Genomic DNA, 20,994 nt, shown 5'->3' with positions numbered 1-20,994 from the left:
TCATCAATCATCTTTACCACAGTAAATTGGGGAAATAATAAAAATAGCTAGGAAGGAAAAATGTTAAATTTGACTTTGAAAATATTTGAAATACTTGATACCTGAAATAAGATTCTACAGCTCTGCTTCTGGGTTGGAGCAGTTGAGTTGCAGTACATTAACAATTATAGAACATAGAAAAATACAGCGCAGTACAGGCTCTTTGGCCCTCGATGTTGTGCCGGTCCGAGCCCACCTAACCTACACTAGTCCACTATCCTCCATATGCCTAGCCAATGCCCGTTTAAATGCCCATAAAGAGAGAGAGTCCACCACTGCCACTGGCAGGGCATTCCATGAACTCACGACTCGCTGAGTAAAGAATCTACCCCTAACATCTGTCCTATACCTACCACCCCTCAATTTAAAGCTATGCCCCCTCGTAATAGCTGACTCCGTATGTGGAAAAAGGTTCTCACTGTCAACCCTATCTAAACCCCTAATCATCTTGTACAACTCTATCAAGTCACCCCTAAACCTTCTTTTCTCCAATGAAAACAGCCCCAAGTGCCTCAGCCTTTCCTCATACGATCTTCCTACCATACCAGGCAACATCCTGGTAAACCTCTTCTGCACCCTTTCCAGTGCCTCCACATCCTTTTTATAGTATGGCGACCAAAACTGCACACAATACTCCAGATGCGGCCACACCAGAGTCTTATACAACTGCAACATGACCTCAGGACTCCGGAACTCAATTCCTCTACCAATATAAGCCAGTACGCCATATGCCTCCTTCACCGCACTATTTACCCGGGTGGCAACTTTGAGATCTGTGTACATGGACGCCAAGATCCCTCTGCTCATCCACACTACCAAGTATCCGACCATTAGCCCAGTACCCCATCTTTTTGTTACTCATACCAAAGTGAATCACCTCACACTTACCCACATTGAACTCCATTTGCCACCTTTCTGCCCAGCTCTGCAGCTTCTCTATATCCCGCTGTAACCTGCCATATCCTTCCTCACTGTCAACAACTCCACCGACTTTCGTATCATCCGCAAACTTGCTGACCCAACCTTCTAGCCCCTCCTCCAGGTCATTTATAAAAATGACAAACAGCAATGGTCCCAAAACGGATCCTTGCGGAACACCGCTAGTAACTGCACTCCAAGATGAACCTTTACCATCAACTACCACCCTCTGTCTTCTTCCAGCCAGCAGCCAATTCCTAATCCAAACCTCCAACTCACCCTCAATGCCATACCTCCGTATTTTTTGCAGTAGTCTACCATGGGGAACCTTGCCAAATGCCTTACTAAAATCCATATACACCACATCTACTGCTTTACCCTCGTCCATCTCGTTCGTCACCTTCTCAAAGAATTCAATAAGGTTTGTGAGGCATGATCTGCCCTTCACAAAACCATGCTAACTATCCTTGATCACATTATTCCTATCCAGATGTTCATAAATCCTATCCCTTACAATTCTCTCTAAGACTTTGCCCACAACAGAAGTGAGGCTCACCGGCCTATAGTTACTAGGGTTATCCCTACTCCCCTTCTTGAACAAGGGAACCACATTTGCTATCCTCCAGTCTTCTGGCACTATTCCTGTAGACAACGAGGGCATAAAAATCAAGGCCAATGGCTCTGCAATCTCCTCCCTTGCTTCCCAGAGAATCCTAGGATAAATGCCATCAGGCCCAGGGAACTTATCTATTTTCACCCTTTCCAGAATTTCCAACACATCTTCCCTACATTCCTCAAAGCCATCAATTCTAATTAATTGTGACTCAGTATTCACATCGGCAACAATGTCCTGTTCCTGAGTGAATACTGACGAAAAGTATTCATTCAGTGTCTCCCCAATCTCTTCAGCTTCCACACGCAACTCCCCACTACTATCCTTGACTGGACCTATTCCTACCCTAGTCATTCTTTTATTCCTGACATACCTATAGAAAGCCTTTGGGTATTCCCTAATCCTACCAACTAAGGACCTTTCATGTCCCCTCCTTGCTGCTCTTAGCTCTCTCTTCAGATCCTTCCTGGCTACCTTCTAACTCTCAATCGCCCCAATTGAACCTTCACGCCTCATCTTTACATAGGCCGCCCTCTTCCCTTTAACAAGGGATTCCAATTCCTTATTAAACCACGGCTCCCTCACACGACCCTTTCCTCCCTGCCTGACAGATACATACTTATCAAGGACACTCAATAGTTGCTCCTTGAACAAGCTCCACATATCAATTGCGCCCTTGCCTTGAAGCCTACTTTTCCAAGCCACGCATCCCAAGTCGTGCCTCACCGCATCATAATTTCCCTGCCCCCAGCTATAACTCTTGCCCTGCAGTGTACACTTATCCCTCTCCATCACTAGAGTCAAAGTCACCGAATTGTGGTCACTGTCCCCAAAGTGCTCACCTACCTCCAATTCTAACACCTGGCCTGGTTCGTTACCCAGAACCAAATCCAGTATGGCCTCACCTCTTGTGGGCCTGTCTACATATTGTGTCAGGAAATTCTCCTGCACACATCGGACAAACACCGACCTATCTTCCGAACTCGAGCTATAGCTTTCCCAGTCAAAATCAGAAAAGTTAAAGTCCCCCGTAACAACCACCCTATTACTTTCACTCTTCTCCTGAATCATCCTCGCAATCCTTTCTTCTACGTCTCTAGGACTATTAGGAGGCCTGTAGAAAACTCCTAACAGGGTGACCTCACCTTTCCTATTCCTAACCTCAGCCCAAACTACCTCAGATGGTGAGTCTTCATCCATCATCTTTTCCACCGCTGTAATACAAGCAATGCCACACCTCCCCCTCTTTTACCCCCACCTCTGACCCTACTAAAACATTTAAACCCTGGTACCTGCAACAGCCAATCCTGTCCCTGTTCTACCCATGTCTCTGTAATGGCCACAACATCGAAGTCCCAGGTACCAACCCACGCTGCAAGTTCACCTACCTTATTTCGTATACTTCTTGCATTGAAGTATACACACTTCAAGCCACTTTCCTGTTTACAGGCACCCTCCTTTGAGATTGATGCCATGTTCCTAACCTCCCTACACTCCAGGTCCTGCACCTTAAAGCTACAGTCTAGGTTCCCATGCCCCTGCAGAGTTAGTTTAAACCCCCCCCCAAAGAGCACGAGCAAACCTCCCCCCAAGGATACTGGTGCCCCTCAGGTTCAGGTGTAGACCATCCTGTTTATAGAGGTCCCACCTTCCCCAGAAAGAACCCCAGTTATCCAGAAACCGGAATCCCTCCCTCCTGCACCATCCCTGTAGCCACGCATTTAACTGTTCTCTCTCCCTATTCCTCGACTCTCTATCACGTGGCACGGGTAACAAACCAGAGACAACAACTCTGTTTGTTCTAACTCTGAGCTTCCAACCTAGTTCCCTGAAAGCCTGCCTAACATCCTCAGCCCTCCTCCTACCTATGTCGTTGGTGTCAATGTGGACCACGACTTCGGGCTGCTCCCCCTCCCCCTTAAGGACCCAGAAAACACGATCAGAGACGTCACGTACCCTTGCACCTGGGAGGCAACATACCAAACCTGAGTCTCTCTCGCCCCCACAAAACCACCTATCAGTGCCCCGAACTATCGAGTCCCCAATAACTATTGCTCTGCTCTTGTCCACCCTTCCCTTCTGAGCAACGGGGACAGGCTCCGTGCCAGAGGCCTGAACCCCATTGCTTACCCCTGGTAAGTCGTCCCTCCCCACAAGTATCCAAAACGGTATACTTGTTCTTGAGGGGAACGGCCGCAGGGGGTCCCTGCACTGGCTGCTTCCTCCCAGTCCCCCTCACTGTCACCCATCTGTCTGCAATCTTTGGAGTTACTACTTTCCTAAAGCTCCGATCTATGACCCCCTCTGCCTCCCGAATGATCCTAAGTTGATCCAACTCCAGCTCCAGTTCCCTAACACGGTCTTAGAGGAGCTGGAGATGGGTGCACTTCCTGCAAGTGTAATCAGCAGGGACGACCATGGCATCCCTCACCTCAAACATGTTGCAAGAGGAACATTGCACTGCCTTCACTGCCATCCCTCTAAAAGTAACCTTTTTTAAAAAAAACAAACTAGGTCTAAAAAAATAGAACAAGCAAAATGCAGCACTTACCTACTTACCACAACTGGTCCTTTTATTAGGTTAGAGGAGGAGGGCGGGTGGGAGACACTACCTCCGTAGTGCCTCGGGTTCCACTCCTGCGCGCTTTTATAGAGAAAAAAACACCTACCTAGGTAAGCTTGTACTACACTGCTTTCCTTCCCGGCTGCCCCTCTGGTCGTCGTCACTTCCCCCTGCTGCTCCCGCTCTTTCTGTGAAGAGAGAAAAAACACTGCTGCCCGCTACCAGTAAGTAATTTTAAAACAAACTGTCTTACCTTAGCTGTAGCCTTCCGGGTTCGTTTAAACTCAGCCGCTGCTCGCACTCAAAAAAAAAAATTATCCTATCATTAAAAAAAACTTGCACTATTAATTACCAGATTTACTATTGTGGTGAATTTCATAACAAATGGATATGCTAACAAGTTCTGAAAAGTGGCAGGGAAGCCAAGACAACATGTGGTGAGGTATAAAATGATCAAGTTCTGGAAATTTACAATTCACAGTATCTCTTAATCTCTTGAAAATGCAGTTTGATTTGCACTTTAAGGGTGGCACATATGTTTAATGCATTTTTGCAGTCAAGTCTGGCCAATTTGTTTTCTTGCTCTGCTTTCCGTTTAAATTACAACATAGACATATCATTTCCATGAAGTCTTTAACACAATTCTTTGTTTCTGTTTAACATAGAAATTTCAATGGCAATCAACAAACTGATTTCTGCAAGTTCTAATCTTAAAATTATTTCCATTGAATTGTTTATTCCATATTAACCAAAATCTTCAAGTTGTTTAGCAGAATTCATCTGTATCACTTGTTCCAATCCGTTATCTTTCAGTTTGACTTTGTTAGTTGTGTCGTGCATGATAGACTTCAAAACTTCCTTTGACATAAATGTATTTCTGAAAACCTTTCTTTCCTGCTTTTATGAAGAACAGTTATTTGATATAGTCTTAGATTTCATTTAAGGCGGTTGTAATAGAAATCTTGTAAATGACTTTATCTGTTTTCTCTTTCATTCAATTGAAGCAAGAATGCCCATCTAGCATTTGCTGCAGAATTTGCATTTACATTCAAAGCAAGGCACCTGCTTTAAATATCAGATTAAAAGATGAATGAAGAACCATTTTAACATAATGGATTGCCCCAAGGCACTTAAAGTTGGAACCTCCATTTTATAGCACCTTCCACAAGATCATGTCCCACAGTGCTAGATAGAGCATAGAAAAATACAGCACAGTACAGGCCCTTTGGCCCTCGATGTTGCGCCGATCCAAGCCCACCTAACCTACACTAGCCCAATAACCTCCATATGCCTATCCAATGCCCGTTTAAATGCCCATAAAGAGGGAGAGTCCACCACTGCTACTGGCAGGGCATTCCATGAACTCTCAACTCGCTGAGTAAAGAATCTACCCCTAACATCTGTCCTATACCTACCACCCTTAATTTAAAGCTGTGCCCCCTCGTAATAGCTGACTCCATACGTGGAAATAGGTTTGACCATGAGAACCTATCATAACTCCTAATCATCTTGTACACCTCTATCAAGTCACCCCTAAACCTTCTTTTCTCCAATGAAAGTAGCCCCAAGTGCTTCAGCCTTTCCTCCTCACTATTTCCTAACTATTGGAGTGTTTTGTTTTGAACAGGATCATAGAGTCATACAACACAAACTGGCCCTTCAGCCCAACATGGCAATGCAGGCCAGGTTAGATCACACTCCTGTACATAAGCTGTTTGATTTGAATAAGCTTCCACAAGCCGCATTAAGGTCAATGACCAAGTAATCTGTTTAAGCAACATTACGGTCATTAAGTATAGGTGGAAGTAGGCCATTCAGCCCACCAAGTTTGTTCATGAAGGATGTTGTGAAACTAGAAAGGGTACAAAAAATAATGTGCAAGAATGTTATCAAGACTGGAGGTTTTGAGTTATAAGGAGAGGCTGGATGTGTTGGAACTTCTTTCCCGGAAACATCAGAGACTGAGAAATGAACTTAGAAAGATTTATGAAATTGAGGGGCGTAGATAAGGTGAATAACGAAGGTCTTTTTCCCAGGGTAGGGGAATCCAAAACTAGAAGGCATCGGTTTAAAGTGAGAGGGAAAGATTTAAAAAGGATCTGAGGGGCACCTTTTTCACATGGGATGATGCGAGTATGGAATGAGCTGCCAGAAGAAGTGATGGAGGTGGATACAATTGCAACATTTAAAAGACATTTGGTCAGGTACATGAATAGGAAAGATTGAGCTGTATGGGCCAAATGCAGGTAAATGAGATTGGTTCAATTCAGGATACCTAGTTGGTATGGATGAGTTGGACTGAAGGGTCTGTTTCTCTGTTGTGTAATTTAATGACTATTCCCTTTGAAATAGAGGCCAACATTCCATTATACTTCCTTACTGCCCACTGAACCTGAAGCATAGGTTTTGTGATGCACGGACAAGGAGGTGTACAGTTAGGAATCTTCAATATTGACTCTCGACATTCTGAAGTCTCATGGGCAGGAAAAGCTCCTGCTGAATACAACATAGCTTTCTCCTTAGCTGATGAATGAGTGCTCCTAAATATTGAACACCACTTGGAGGAAACAATGAGGGTGCAGAATGTACTCTGGGTGAGGGATTTCAATGTGACTCAGCAGCAGGAATACTGATGGAATTCTGGTTGAGTCCTAAAGATATTGTTGGTAATTGAGCCTGCGACAGGAGGTGAGGGAGCAAACAAAAGGGAAAACATACTTGACATTGTTCTCACTGATCTGCACATCACAGATGCGTATAAGAAGGATTATGCAGCCAATATAAGATTCACTCTGTGCAGCATAAATTGTGCTCAATATCTGGAGTGGGTTTTAAGTGCCCATGCATACAGGAAGCTTTTGAAGTGATTTCCACTTAATTATCCTTTCTTTAGCATCCATTAAGGTCTTGCATCAGTGCTAATATCTGACAAATACTGCAATATATAGCTTTCAGTATTTTCATTAATGTAGCCAGTGCAGAAATGATGGAATGAATTGTCTCGTCTTCCACCATATTCTGTGACTTAACTATCAATTCAAAAATCAGTGGATATATTGATGCCAATTGGATGTGTATTCGCAGCAGTAAAGAAGCCAGAATGACTACTTGGCTCAAAATACAAGTGTCTTATTTCAGATAAGAGATATATTGCTGAAAATCATTATTTAAATTCACATTACTTGTAATGTCATAGAGACATACAGCACGGAAACAGACCCTTTGGTCCAATTTGTCCATGCTGACTAGATATCCTAATAAATCTACTCCCATTTGCTATCATTTGGTCCATATCCCTCTAAACCCTTCCTATTCATGTACCTGTCCAGATTTAAATGTTGTAATTGTACCAGTCTCCACCACTTCCTCTGCAGCTTGTTCCATACATACACGCGTACCTTCTGCATGCAAAAGTTAACCCTTAGGTCCCTTTTAAATCTTTCCCCCCTCACTTAAACCTATGCTTTCTAGTTTTGGATTCCCATACCTTGGAAAAAGACCTTGTCTATTTACCCTATGAATGGTCCTGATGAATTTATAAACCTTTATAAGGTGACTCCGAAGCTCCAGGGAAAACAGCCCCAGTTTATTCAGCCTGTCCCTATAGCTGAAACCTTCCAACCCTGTGTTGGAAACATCTGTGTAAATGTTTGAAGTTTCACGGCATCCTTCCGACAGCAGGGACACCCGAATTGCACATAGTATATACTGAAATAGCTTTTCACATTTAAATGCAATATCAAGAGATCCATTCCCAAACCAAATATTTCACCTAATACATGATGCGCACCTTTATTTCTAAGGCAATAATAGACAAGGCGCAAAGCTCACAATGCGTATTCACAACAATAGTTAACACTTACCATTAATGAAGTTGGAATGCGTTATTGGGAAACTGAAGTTCCTCATCATACTTTTTTGCTTTGAGGAACGTTGAGGGAGACTCGGGGCTGGTGGATAAGGAAATTTGAGATTCAGAAGTGTGTGTGAGAGAGATTGAAAGAGACTCTGAGCTGGGTCCCGGGGATTGGGGTTGGATTTGGCTACTAGTTGTGGAGTAGGTAGGTATGACAGGAGAGAGACTATGATCATGAAGGTGATTGTCCCTGAATGAGGCTATCCCATTGCACTTCAGATGTGCTGACAACTATAATGTCCCCAAACACACACTACTCAACTGATGGGGGGAATTGCGCTCACACTGTCCCCTTGTGGGGGAGAAAAAGGGATACACAGCACTGGTGTCCAAATCTTCATGAGTTTGATTACCTACTTTTTAAATTCAAAAAATTGCATATGATTGGCTAGGCTTTATCAACTATTGAATATGATAATGTGCTAAATCTATGCATGTCCTTGATTAGACAGTAGTCAGTTCATTCTCTGTTGTTTGCACTTCTATTTTTAGAAGAATATCATAAATTGAATTAAGAAGTAATAGGGTCTAAATGCCTTGGTTATAAAAAGAAACTGGACACACTTTTTCATTAGAATGGAAGATAATTACTCATGGAGGTATTCGTAATTTTGTAGATTTTATTGTAAGGTTTTCTGATCAATGAGTTGTTAACTAGAGGAAAGCTCTACTAGCAAGTGTTTTCAATGCTTTGATCCTGAAGGTCCATCCCATTTTTTCAGCAGGTTTCCAACATTAAATTGAGAAAATTTGCTTTTCAATCTACATAATCAGGGCAGAAGAGTTCTACATTTTATCAACCCTGATATTGTCTATAGCCCTGTACATCCCTTCTACTAGCTTTATTGGCCAGACTTGGCTATTTTCTTTTTGTCATGAATTTACACTTTGCATTTCTTCCAACAACCTCTCCCACCTCTCTTCTGCTTCTCCAGTTCCTAACTCCTAGCTGATATAGAATGCTTTCAGGTTGACCATCTCGAAATAGTAGATAGCTCATAAACAAAAGAACTAATTAAATAAAATAAGGATGGAGGGTCAGGTGATGTGTTGTTTATGCATAATGTAGGAGCTGGTGGTCCCCATTGTGGTTCCCAGTGACCATGTCTGTCATAAATGTTGGTTGCTGGAAGAACTATGGCTCAGAGTTGATGAGCTTAAAACAAGGCAGCACATCAGGGAGGGGGAAAGTTACCTTGATGCTGTGTTTCAGGAGACAATAATATCCCTCAGACTGACTAACTCAAATTCAGCCAGTGGTCAAGGACAGGACAGTGTGGCAGTGAGTGAGGCAGGTAGAGAGATCCAGGAGGTAAAGTTGCAGGAGCCTCAACCCCTGTCCTTGTCCAACAATTTCAAGAGTTTTGCTCCCTGTCTGGACGTGAGCAGGGACTGCAGGGAGGATGACCTGACTGACTGACTGCAGCACTGTGGTGCAGGGAGCCATTCAAGTGGGGGAGAGAAGATAAAAGTTTTTGTAATTGGGGATAATGTAGTTAGAGGCATAGACACTGTATTCTCTGTGACCAGGATCAAGAGTCCTGAAGGTTGCGTTCCCTACCTAGTGCTCTGGTTCGGGATAGCTCATCTGGACTGCAGAGGAACTTTGAGTGGGAGAGTAAAGATCCAGCGGTCATGGACCACGTAGGTACCAATGACATAGATATAACTAGGGCAGAGGTTCTGCAAAGGGAGTGTGAACAGCCCAGAACTAAGTTAAAAAGCAGAACCAACAACGTAATAATCTCTGAATTAATTGGGACAGGGTCAATGAGGTTAAGCAGGTAAATGCATGGCTCAAAGATTGATGTTGGAGAAATGGGTTTGAATTCATGGGATATTGGCACCAGTACCGGGGAAGAAGAAACCTGTTCTGATGGGATGGTCTTCATCTGAACCGTGCTGGGATCAGAGTCCTAGCGAATCGCATAACTAGGATTGGAGACAGGGCTTTAAACTAAATGGGGCAAGGCGGGGTGGGGGGGGGGGGGTGCATGCTCAGTTATAGGTAAAATTAGAAAACCCAATTTAGAGGTGGTGATAAAAATGCAGGACTCGGGGGAGGTTATTAAAATCTCCAGCACAGAGACAAATAGGACAGAGTGTATGTAAAGGGTTTGAATCAAACTTTGAACACACTGGAGAAATGAATGACAGTGAGAAGAGGGACTGAAGGTGCTAAATCTGAATGCATGCAGTATAAGGAATAAGGTAAATGAGCTTGTGCAACAGATCAAAGTTGGCAGGTATGATGTGATAGGCATCATAAAGACGTGGCTGCAAGGGGGATCAGGATTGGAAGCTGAATATTCAAGGATTTACATCCTAATAAAAGATAGGCAGGTGGTCAGAGGGAGTGAGGTTTCCGTACTAGTAATAAATGAAATTAAATCAATAGCAAAAATTAAGGTCAGCTGGCGTAGAATCTGTGTGGGTAGAATTGAGGAACCGCAAAGGTGAAAAAAACCATAGTTGGCGGTTATGTACAGGCCTCCAAACAGTAGTCCGGAGCTACAGTGCAAGATCCATCAGGAGATATGAAAGGCAAAGTTACAGTGATCATGAGGGTTTTCAATATACAGGTCGACTGGGAAAATCAGGTTGGTCATGGACTGCAAGAAAAGGAATCTGTGGAATGTCTATGAATTGTTTTTTTGGAGCAGCTTGTGGTGGAGCCCATGAGGGAACAGGCAATATGGGATTTTATGTTGTGCAATGAGGCAGACTTGATAAGGGAGCTGAAGGTGAAGGAACTCTTAGGATGCAGTGATCATTAAATAATTGAATTTATTGTGTAATTTGAGAGGGAGAAATTAGAATCAGAGGAAACGGTATTACAGCTGAATAAAGGCAGCAATAAACGCATGAGGGAGGAGCTAGGTACAATTGACAGACAGGAGCCGAGCAGGAAAGACCGTGGTACAGCAATGGCAGGACTTTCTGGGGATAATTCAGGATTCATCCCGAGGAAAAAGAAGCATGGTACTGGGAAGATGAAACAACCAAGGGTGACTAGATAAGTCAGGGTTAGCATAAAAGCAAATGAGAAAGCCTATAATGTGGTGAAGGGCAATGGGAAACCAGAGGATTCGAAAGCTTACAAAGACCAACAGAGGGCAAAAAAAAAGGAAGGAAGGATCAAATATGAGGGTTGGCTAGCCTGTAATATAAAGGAAGACGTAAGAGTCCCTTTAGATATATAAAGGACAAAAGTGGACATTGGGCTGCTGGAAAATGATGCTGGAGGGATAGTAATGGGGAAGAGGGAAATGGTTAAGGAACTAAATGATTAATTCACATCAGTCTTCACGGTGGAAGACATGATTAATACCCCAAACATTCAAGAGAGTGAGGGGGCAGAGCTGAGTATGGTGGCATCACCAAGGAGAAGGAGCTAGAAAAACTGCATGGCCTGAAGGTGGATAGGTCACCAGGACCAGATGGACTATAGCTGAAGAGACAGTGGAGGTGTTAGTGGTGATCTTTCAGGAATTGCTAGAATCCGGGAGCGTCCCAGGAGAACTGGAAAATCACTAACGTGACACCCCTCTTTAAAAAGTAAGAAAGACAAAGACTAGAAATTACACACTGATTAGCCTAACCTCGGTCATAGGTAAGATCCTAGAATCCATTGTGAAGGGTGAGATTTTTGAATACTTGGAAATGTATGGTAAAATAGGGCAAAGTTTCAGCATGATTTCATCAAAAGAAGGTCATGCCTAACAAATCTGTTAAAATTCTTTGAGGAAGAATAAGAGAGGCCAAAGGGGCAACTTCTTCACGCAGAGGGTGGTGCGTGTATGGAATGAGCTACCAGAGGAAGTGGTGGAGGCTAGTACATTTGCAACATTTAAAAGACATCTGGATGGGAAACGTTTGGAGGGATATGGGCCAGGTGCTGGCAGGTGGGACGAGATTGATTTGGGATATCTGGTCGGCATGGACGAGTTGGACTGAAGGGTCTGTTTTTGTGCTGTACATCTCTATGACTCTAAGTAATGAACAGGTTAGACCAAGGAGAGCCAAAGGATGTTATCTACCTGGACTTCAAGAAGTTCTTTGACAAGGAGGATACAGAGTAAGGAAAGGGCCCATGGTGTCAGAGGCAAGGTGCTAGCATGGATAGAAGCCTGGCTGTCTGGCAAAAACCAAAGAGTGGGGGTAAAAGGGTCTTTCTCAGGATGGCAGCTTGATGACAAGTGATGATCTGTGAGGCTCAGTGTTGGGACCACAATTTTTCACTTTTTACATTAATGCTTTGGATGAAGGAACTGAGGGCATTCTGGCTAAGTTTGCAGATGGTGCAAAGATAGTTAGAGGGATGGGCAGCATTGAGGAGGCGGGGAGCCTCCAGAAGGATTTGAACAGGTTAGGAGAGTGGGCAAAGAAATGGCAGATGAAGTACAACTTAGGAATGTGTGAGGTCAAACACTTTGGTAGGAAGAATAGAGGCATGGACTATTTTCTGAATGGGGAGAAAGTCTGAAGTGCAAAGAGACTTGGGAGTCCTAGTCCAGGATTCTCTTCAGGTAAACTTGCAAGTTGAGTCAGTAGTTAGGAAGACAAATGCAATGATGGCATTTATTTTGAGAGGATTTGAATATAAAAGCAGCTATGTACTTCTTAGGCTCTATAAAGCTCTGGTCAGATCACAATTGCGGTATTTCGTACAGTTTTGGACCCATTTCTCAAGAAGGATGTACTGGTTCTGGAGCACCTTCAGAGGAGATTCATGAGAATGATTGCAAGAATGAAAAGCTTAATGTGTGAGAAACGTTTGAGGACCCTGGGTTTATACTCTATGGAGTTTCGAAGGGTGGGGGGGAGATCCAATTGAAACATACTGAATGGTCCTAGACAGAGTAGATGTTGGGAAGATGTTTCCATTGGTAGGAGAGACTAGGACTCAAGGGCATAGCCTTCTAGTAAAGGGAAGACCTTTTTAGAATGGAGATGAGGAAATGTTTCTGCAGCCATAGAGTGGTGACTCTATGGAATTCATTGCCACAGAAGGCTATGGAGGCCAGGTCATTGACTATATTTAGCACTGAGATAAATAGCTTCTTGAGTATCTCGGAGATCTATGGTTATGGGGAGAAAGCAGGAGAATTGGGATGCGAAACTTGTCAGCCGTGATTGAATGATGGAGCAGACTCGATGAGCTGATTGGCCTAATTCTGCTCCTATTCTTATGGTCTTAAAAAGGACTTTCCTATCTCAGCACATTGTGCATGTCGCATTGCCATGCAAGTCTGCCTGGAGATAGAAATGCTAATTATTTCACTTTAACTTTGAACCTTCTTTCATCTGGAAGATATATGGACATTTTAAAACATTCCCTTGACTATTTGGTGGTCATGAAACCACTTCTGATCTCGATCATTCCATGAATAATAAATGCTCAGACAGACCAAGTCCTCCAGAGATAATTATAAAGACCAATATTCAATTTTTGATTGCTCACATCATGGATTCAGTAAGCAAACACATGTCTCCCAATGATCTGTAATCACCCAGGCCAGTTTGCCATTGTTTGACCAGGCATTCTTTTACTTAGCCCACATTTAAAATTTTAATTACAAAATCTAAGAGTAATCTTATAGGCATTTGTGCCAAGTCCTATCTGTGAATTTCATGTTATACAATGTATTCTTCTATGCCTAAACGATGGTGCTCTATTCCTTACAATTTGATGTAAATCCTCCCGAGTAATGGTCATACATCTTCCTGCAATGATTTGTCCCATCCTCCTGAGTTGTAAGCTGTCTCTTTTGGATAGGTGCCTTTAATCCCAGAGTTGGTCCTATTGCCCCAAGATCTTGAGCCCTCCCTCTTGCAACATCTTTTAGCAAAGAAACACTTAAACATAGAATATAGGAGCAGGAATAGGCCATTTGGCCCTTCAAACCTGCTCGGCCATTCAATTTAATAATGGCTGATCATCCAACTCATTACCCCGTTCCGTCTTGCTCTCCATATTCTTTAATCCCTTTAGCCCTAAGAACTACATCTACATCTTTCTTGAACGTCTTCAATGTTTGGCCTCAACAGTTTCCTGTGGCAGAGAATTCCACATACTTTGGGTGAAGAAATTCCTCCTCATCTATGAAGTAAAAGGCCTACACCTTTTCCTCATACTGTGCCCCCAACTCTGGGCTCCCAGTCCTCGAGAACATCCTTCCAGCATCTACCCTGTTTAATGCTGTAAGTATTTTATAACTTTTAATGAGATCCCATTTCATTCTTCTAAATTCTAGTGAATTCTAGTCCTAACTAATCCCGGATCATTCCAAAAAATCAGCCTGGTGCATCTGCTTTACACTCCTTCAGTGGCCAAATTAGGGTGTTGGTTCAGTTGGCTGGACAACTTGTTTACAACTGGGTAAAGCTAACGCTTTGGTTCAATTCCCGCACTGGCTGAGGTTACCATGAAAAACTGTCCCCTTCAACAGGGGCATGGTGAGCTTCAGGTTCAACCACTAACAGTTCATCACTCTTTAATGAGAGAGTGGCATTATAGTCCATTAGGGCTATGATGACTTTCCCCTTAACCAACAGCAAGAACGTCCTCCTTCAGATAAGGAGATCAAAACTGCACACAATTCTTCAGGAGTGGTCTTACCAATATCCTGTATCGTTGTAGCAAGTTATCTCTGCTCCTGTACTTGCTATGAAGGCCAGAATACCATTTGTCTTTACTACCCTGCTGCACTTGTATGCTTACTTTGTGATTGATGCACCAGGCCATCCAGATCTGATTGCACTACCTCTTTCCCAATCTAATACCATTCAGATATGTCACACATTGAAACTTATTATCTTATTTCGACTCCTGCTATTGCTGGGCATTGGGAGTATTACAGAGATTCCTACCTTTAAGGTCCTATCTTTTAACTATGCTCTAAGCTTCTAAAAACCTAACTTTAAGACCTTAGTGTCTACCTCTGTAATTGCTACTAATGTATGCCAAACTGATAGCTCTGCAGAATATTCTGTATCCTGTCCATGATGTACTTGACCCTTGCAACAGAAAATGAGCATAATATGCAGAATTCTCATTAACAGTTTTAAAGTTATCTGCCTCTTTTCCCAACAATGGAGTTTCCCATAACAATTGCTTTTCTGTGCTTTGCTGTTACATACTGTGTAGTTTCTTGATGAATGGGGCTATGGACTGGTATATAATTTTAAGTGTCAAGCAGTGATAATCTTCAACAAGAGCATTTGGATACAGAACTGGCTCAAAGGTAGAAGACAGAGGGTGGTGGTGGAGGGTTGTTTTTCAGATTGGAGGCCTGTGACCACTGGAGTGCCACAAGGATCGGTGCTGGGCCTTCTACTTTTTGTCATTTACATAAATGATTTGGATGCGAGCATAAGAGGTACAGTTAGTAAGTTTGCAGAAGACCAAAATGGGAGGTGTAGTGGACAGCGAAGAGGGTTACCTCCAGATCACAGCAGGATCTGGACCAGATGGGCCAATGGGCTGAGAAGTGGCAGATGGAGTTTAATTCAGATAATTGCGAGGTGCTGCACTTTGGGAAAGCAAATCTTAGCAAGGTTTATACACATAATGGTAAGGTCCTAGGGAGTGTTGCTGAACAAAGAGACCTTGGAGTGCAGGTTCATAGCTCCTTGAAAGTGGAATCGCAAGTAGATAGGATAGTGAAGGCGGCGTTTGGTATGCTTTTCTTTATTGGTCAGAGTATTGAGTACAGGAGTTGGGAGGTCATGTTGCGGCTGTACAGGACATTGGTTAGGCCACTGTTGGAATATTGTGTGCAGTTCTGTTCTCTTTCCTATCAGAAAGATGTTGTGAAACTTGAAAGGGTTCAGAAAAGATTTACAAGGATGTGGCCAAGGTTGGAGGACCTGAGCTACAGGGAGAGGCTGAACAGGCTGGGGCTGTTTTCCCTGGAGCGTTGGAGGCTGAGAGGAGACCTTTATAGAGGTTTACCAAATTATGAGGGGTATAGATAGGATAAATAGACAAAGTTTTTTTCCTGGCGTCGGGGAGTCCAGAACTAGAGGGCATAGGTTTAGGGTGAGAGGGGAAAGATATAAAAGAGACCTAAGGGGCAACTTTTTCACGCAGAGGGTGGTACGTGTATGGAATGAGTTGCCACATGATGTGGTGGAGGCTGGTACAATTGCAACATTTAAGAGGCATTTGGAATGGTATATAAATAGGAAGGATTTGGAGGGATATGGGCTGGGTGCTGGCAGGTGGGGCTAGATTGGGTTGGGATATCTGGTCGGCATGGATGAGTTGGACCGAAGGGTCTGTTTCCATGCTGTACATCTCTATGACTCTATAAGAGAACATCCAACTATATTCTCTAGATGCTTAGTGGCACTTCATCCGTGAGCTGGGCAGTTTTTTCTTAGTCAGCTTTCTTCCAAATGAACCAGGTAAAACAAGAATATCGCCAAGTTGGTCACTGTTCAAAACAATCCTTTTCATGGGCTATCACAAGGCAGGCAGTTATGTGATATACAGGAAGCATTTTTTTTAAAAAAAGTCTCCAATCTCTAATATCCATATTGAACTTTCAATGACCTCTTTTAAAGACACCAATCCAGGTATTTCCAGAAAACTTGAAATAAATCAATTTTCCATATTCATTGAAAATTTAAGTCCTCCAAATGATATTCAATACAAAGTATCTTTATAATGCAGCAAATCAAAACATTTTTTACAGTGTACACCAAGACCCTTGATCTACCAGTTAGGTTGCCTGCAATCCATATTTTCCTCAGTGCAGCCTCTGGACAATTCAAATTGAAAACTAGCTTTAGATCTATTATTGTTCTATTTCAGGTACAGTCCTTGAAATATTGTTTTTGTTCCCAAAGTTCTATGGAAGATTTGTGCTTCCAGTTTAAAATGACCACACATTTCCTATCCACAATATTGGAGCCTTGGGAGGCTGGCTCATGCCTTAAAAATACAAACTATGTAATTGAATTACTCAGCCTATATTCATGCATCACTGGGATTATCTTTGTGATTATATGTTGCACTTTACGGGGACTCTTGTAGTACGTTGGTGTATCCTTATCTCTGGGCTAGAAGGTTTGGGTTCAAGTCACAATGTGCAAAGTTGTGTCATGACATGTCCAAGCAAGATAATTAAAAATAATTGCATTATATTTTTCCCATGTCTCCAATATCCTTTCTTCAAAGGGCTAACTAAACTTAACACCAAATGTAATGTAATTGTGGTTTGAACACTGCCTTGTAAAGGTTCGCCATCAGCTGTCATCTTCTCCACTTGGGCAGGATGTTAGTTTGTCTTTAATTACACATTCTTCAATAGCAAGTCTTGTTCTTTGTTGTGTATCTCTGAGAATATGTTCATATTGATTGCTGTGTTTTCTCAGTTATTAGTCAAAACTGCACATGACCTATTGGATTTGCACATACTAGGTATTCTACCTGTATGTTTCCAGTGGGATCAGTTGAAATATACTTTGTTCCGATTGTTCGTAACTGCAAAAATAGTGCAAACTCTATTCCTAAACTATAGTCTAATTCCTCAGTGCAATAGTGCAATGTATCCATAAATATTACATATTTCTAATTGGAATTTATATTTTTTTTCTTTTATCAGATTTAAAAAGAGAAGCCAGTATCTGTCATATGCTGAAACATCCACACATTGTAGAACTTCTAGAAACATACAGCTCGGATGGAATGCTCTATATGGTTTTTGAATTGTAAGTGAACTGACTTCACATTCCTGATGTCTTGCTCCTGATATCTTAAGTCTTTCGTGGCTGACTCTGGTAGTTTCTTTGGTCTTTGGTAGCAGCAGTCTTTGTTCTTCTCTCAGGCTAATGTAGAGGAACTTCTCATCTTCCCCCAAGAAGATCATGGCTTGTTCTCCTGGATCCTCTTGTAACCATCTCTCCCCGGTATCTTTTTAGTATTCCTTATTCTTAAGGCTAGCTATCTATGCTGTGTCAATCACCTGTCTAAACCCTCTTGGTTAATGACCATGGGCAGCTACTCGTGAACGTTTACCCATCTCCATTTGAAGATTAGTTTTAATTCCTTCGAAGAACAAAATCTTCTTACCTTTTCAACTCCACATTCACAGTAGGGTAGTGTGGCACCTGATAAATTTTTTTTAATGCTAGTAGAGGGCCAATTACGACTGTAACATGATTAATGGAGGTCTCGTGCTACACAGGAAGTACTGACTTTGGAAAACTAAAACAAACAGTTTCGAAAAGGATCCCAATTTCTAACAACACTTTTAATTGTCATTGGTTCAGGACCTACTCTAAACATGAGAAAATAATTTTTGTAAGGCAAACCAATGCAATGCAGGTCATTCTATTATAACGAGCGTTTGGTCAACGTGATTGATAAATTGGGGATGCTATTTCTACAGTCCGAACTTTTAAAACGTGTTGGCTGTAATATGATTACATCACCAACATTTTAAGCGTTGTTTCTAAAGCGTGATTTTTCTATAACATGGCATGGCACGAAAACATAACCATTGTGTTATAGAAGAATCGACTGTATTGAGGAAGCTGTTACTACTAGAATTTCTTTTCTTTTTCATCAAACATTAAACCATTAGCCAGTCAGTGTTCTGATGTCCAAATTGATGTTAACAATCCTACAATGTTTTGGAAAGATAGCAGGGAATTCTTCTATCTGTCCTGGTCAACGTTTCTCCCTCAATCAAGATCAGAAAATGGAAATAAAACTTAACATGTTATTTGTCTCATTGACTTTTGTGAAATTTTGACATGGCAACAGTTATAAGTTTATTAGATGTGATTTACTTTGAGCTGTTTTGATGTAGAAGACACTGAATGAAGAATGTTACAGAAGACCAGGCATTAGGTCATAATTTTGTTTTATTCTTTCATAGAATATGGACATTGCTGACTTATCCAACATTGCTTCCCATTTCAAATTGCCCTCAGGAAGGTAGTGGTGAGCCACATCTCTGGACTGTCTGTGTCCATACGATGTAACACCAGGTTATAGTCCAACTGGTTAATTTGGAAGTACGAGCTTTTGGAGCACTGCTCTGTTGTCAGGTAGCTAGTGGGGCAAGATCATAGGACACAGAATTTATACTAAAAGATCAAAGCCTCTTACAACTGATGCAATGTATTGAACAAGCCTTGATTGCTGTTAAGTCTTTCATCACTTCGAGTGGGGATGCAGGTTTTGATTCATTAATATGTAAATCGCAGAATTGCTTTCAAGTCATAACCCTGAGAAAACTTAAGGTTTTATCAGTATACATTAAAAAAAATGACATCTCCACTTAGCCAATGCATTTAAACGTGTGAGGTTAGTGTCTGTCTGTACCTGGAGTTAGACTGGTTCTATTTCCAAAGTAGGAATTTATAAAATGTAACATTAACTGACTGCCTTCAGATTGTGTGCTTTTTGAACAAAATAGAATGTATCTGCAAATGCAAATTCACCCCATAGACTGACTTGTGTGCATGAGGTAAAGGGAAAGCATGTATGTGTGGGAGAGAGTGAGTGAGTATTTGTGCATGTATGAGTGTTTGTGTGCGTGAGTGAGTGTGATGGAGTATATGCCTGTGAAATGGTGTGTGTGTGTGTGTGTGTATGTGTGTATGAGAGGGGCTTTGTGAAAGTGTGATCATGTATGTATAAAAGTGTATGGGGGGTGGGGGGGGTAGTCACCTGTAGTGTGACATGAACCTAGGATCCCAGTTGAGACAGTCTTCCTGGGTACCGAACTTGGCTATCAGCCTCTGCTCGGCAACTCTGCGTTGTTGTGTATCCCGAAGTCTGTCTGGAAGGACAGTCACCCGAAGATCTGATGCCAAATGTCCTCGACTCTGAAGTGTTCCCCCACTGTGAGAGAACACCCCGCTCTGGTGATAGTTGCACTGTATCCATTCATCCAATGTTGGAGTGTCTGCTTGGTTTCGCTTATAGGTACACTCAGTGCTGTTAGAGTGGAAGTTGCAGATTTTGATTTAGGGACATTGACAAAATGGCAATATTGTTCTAAGTCAAGATGTTTATGATTTGGATGTACCTACGCATCTGTTGCCCTTATCCTTTTTAGATGTAGAGGTCACGAAATGATAGAAACATAGAAACATAGAAAAAATACAGCGCAGTACAGGCCCTTTGGCCCTCGATGTTGCGCTGATCCAAGCCCACCTAACCTACACTAGCCCACAATCCTCCATATGCCTATCCAATGCCCGTTTAAATGCCCATAAAGAGGGATCGTCCACCACTGCTACTGGCAGGGCATTCCATGAACTCATGACTCGCTGAGTAAAGTAAATAATGTCGAAGGACCCTTGGTGAGCTGTTGTAATGTATCTCCTAGATGGTTCACACTGCTACCACTGTGCATCTGTGGTGAAGGGAATGAATTGATGAGGAGTGGATAGGGTGCCACTCAAGCAGGTTGCCTTGCCTATATTTGTGTCAAGCTGCACTCCTCCCAAAAAGTGGAGAATATTCCCATGTGACTACTAATTTTTTCTTTTAGATTTGGTCAGGCTTTAGGAGTTGGGAGATGGAGTTACTCTCTACAAAAATCTGATGACATTCCCCGAATGGTTTCCTTACGACGCACATACACAAACTGGCCAACTAACCCAATCAGTACATGTCTGCGTTTCATTCTGACTTCTTCCCATCTGTCCTTGTCTAAATCTATCGTGATAACAATTAAAGACTAAAATTTGTCATTGCAAGCCCCTTTCCCTTACCTCTAACAGCTCGATGGAGTCTGAGGTTGTTACCTTGAATCAGAAAAAAGTTTATGTTGCTAATTTTCAAAGTGCTGGCTAGTTAAATTAGAGGGTATCGACTAGCTTATAAAGTCGGATCTTGGTCATCAATAAGATGATTAAAGGAAGCACAGGCATCACTTCGTATTCTTTGAATAAGCGAAGTTATATCAGTGACAGTAA

At 42.3% G+C, this 20,994-nt stretch overlaps 1 protein-coding gene across 9 annotated transcripts in view; it reads left to right on the top strand.

Annotated features, from left to right (window-relative positions):
• caska (calcium/calmodulin-dependent serine protein kinase a) overlaps positions 1–20,994 on the top strand; it is a 746,802-nt gene that overhangs the window by 140,664 nt on the left and 585,144 nt on the right. For all 9 annotated transcript variants that reach the window (XM_072585162.1, XM_072585159.1, XM_072585161.1 and 6 more), the window contains exon 3: positions 17,664–17,769. In XM_072585162.1, coding sequence (XP_072441263.1) covers positions 17,664–17,769 — 106 coding nt within the window. The remainder of the gene's footprint in view (positions 1–17,663; positions 17,770–20,994) is intronic.

Source organism: Chiloscyllium punctatum, chromosome 15, assembly GCF_047496795.1.
Source record: "Chiloscyllium punctatum isolate Juve2018m chromosome 15, sChiPun1.3, whole genome shotgun sequence".
Taxonomy (NCBI): domain Eukaryota; kingdom Metazoa; phylum Chordata; class Chondrichthyes; order Orectolobiformes; family Hemiscylliidae; genus Chiloscyllium; species Chiloscyllium punctatum.
Note: the sequence above shows the minus strand (reverse complement) of the source record. Positions and strands in the feature narration are given on the sequence as shown.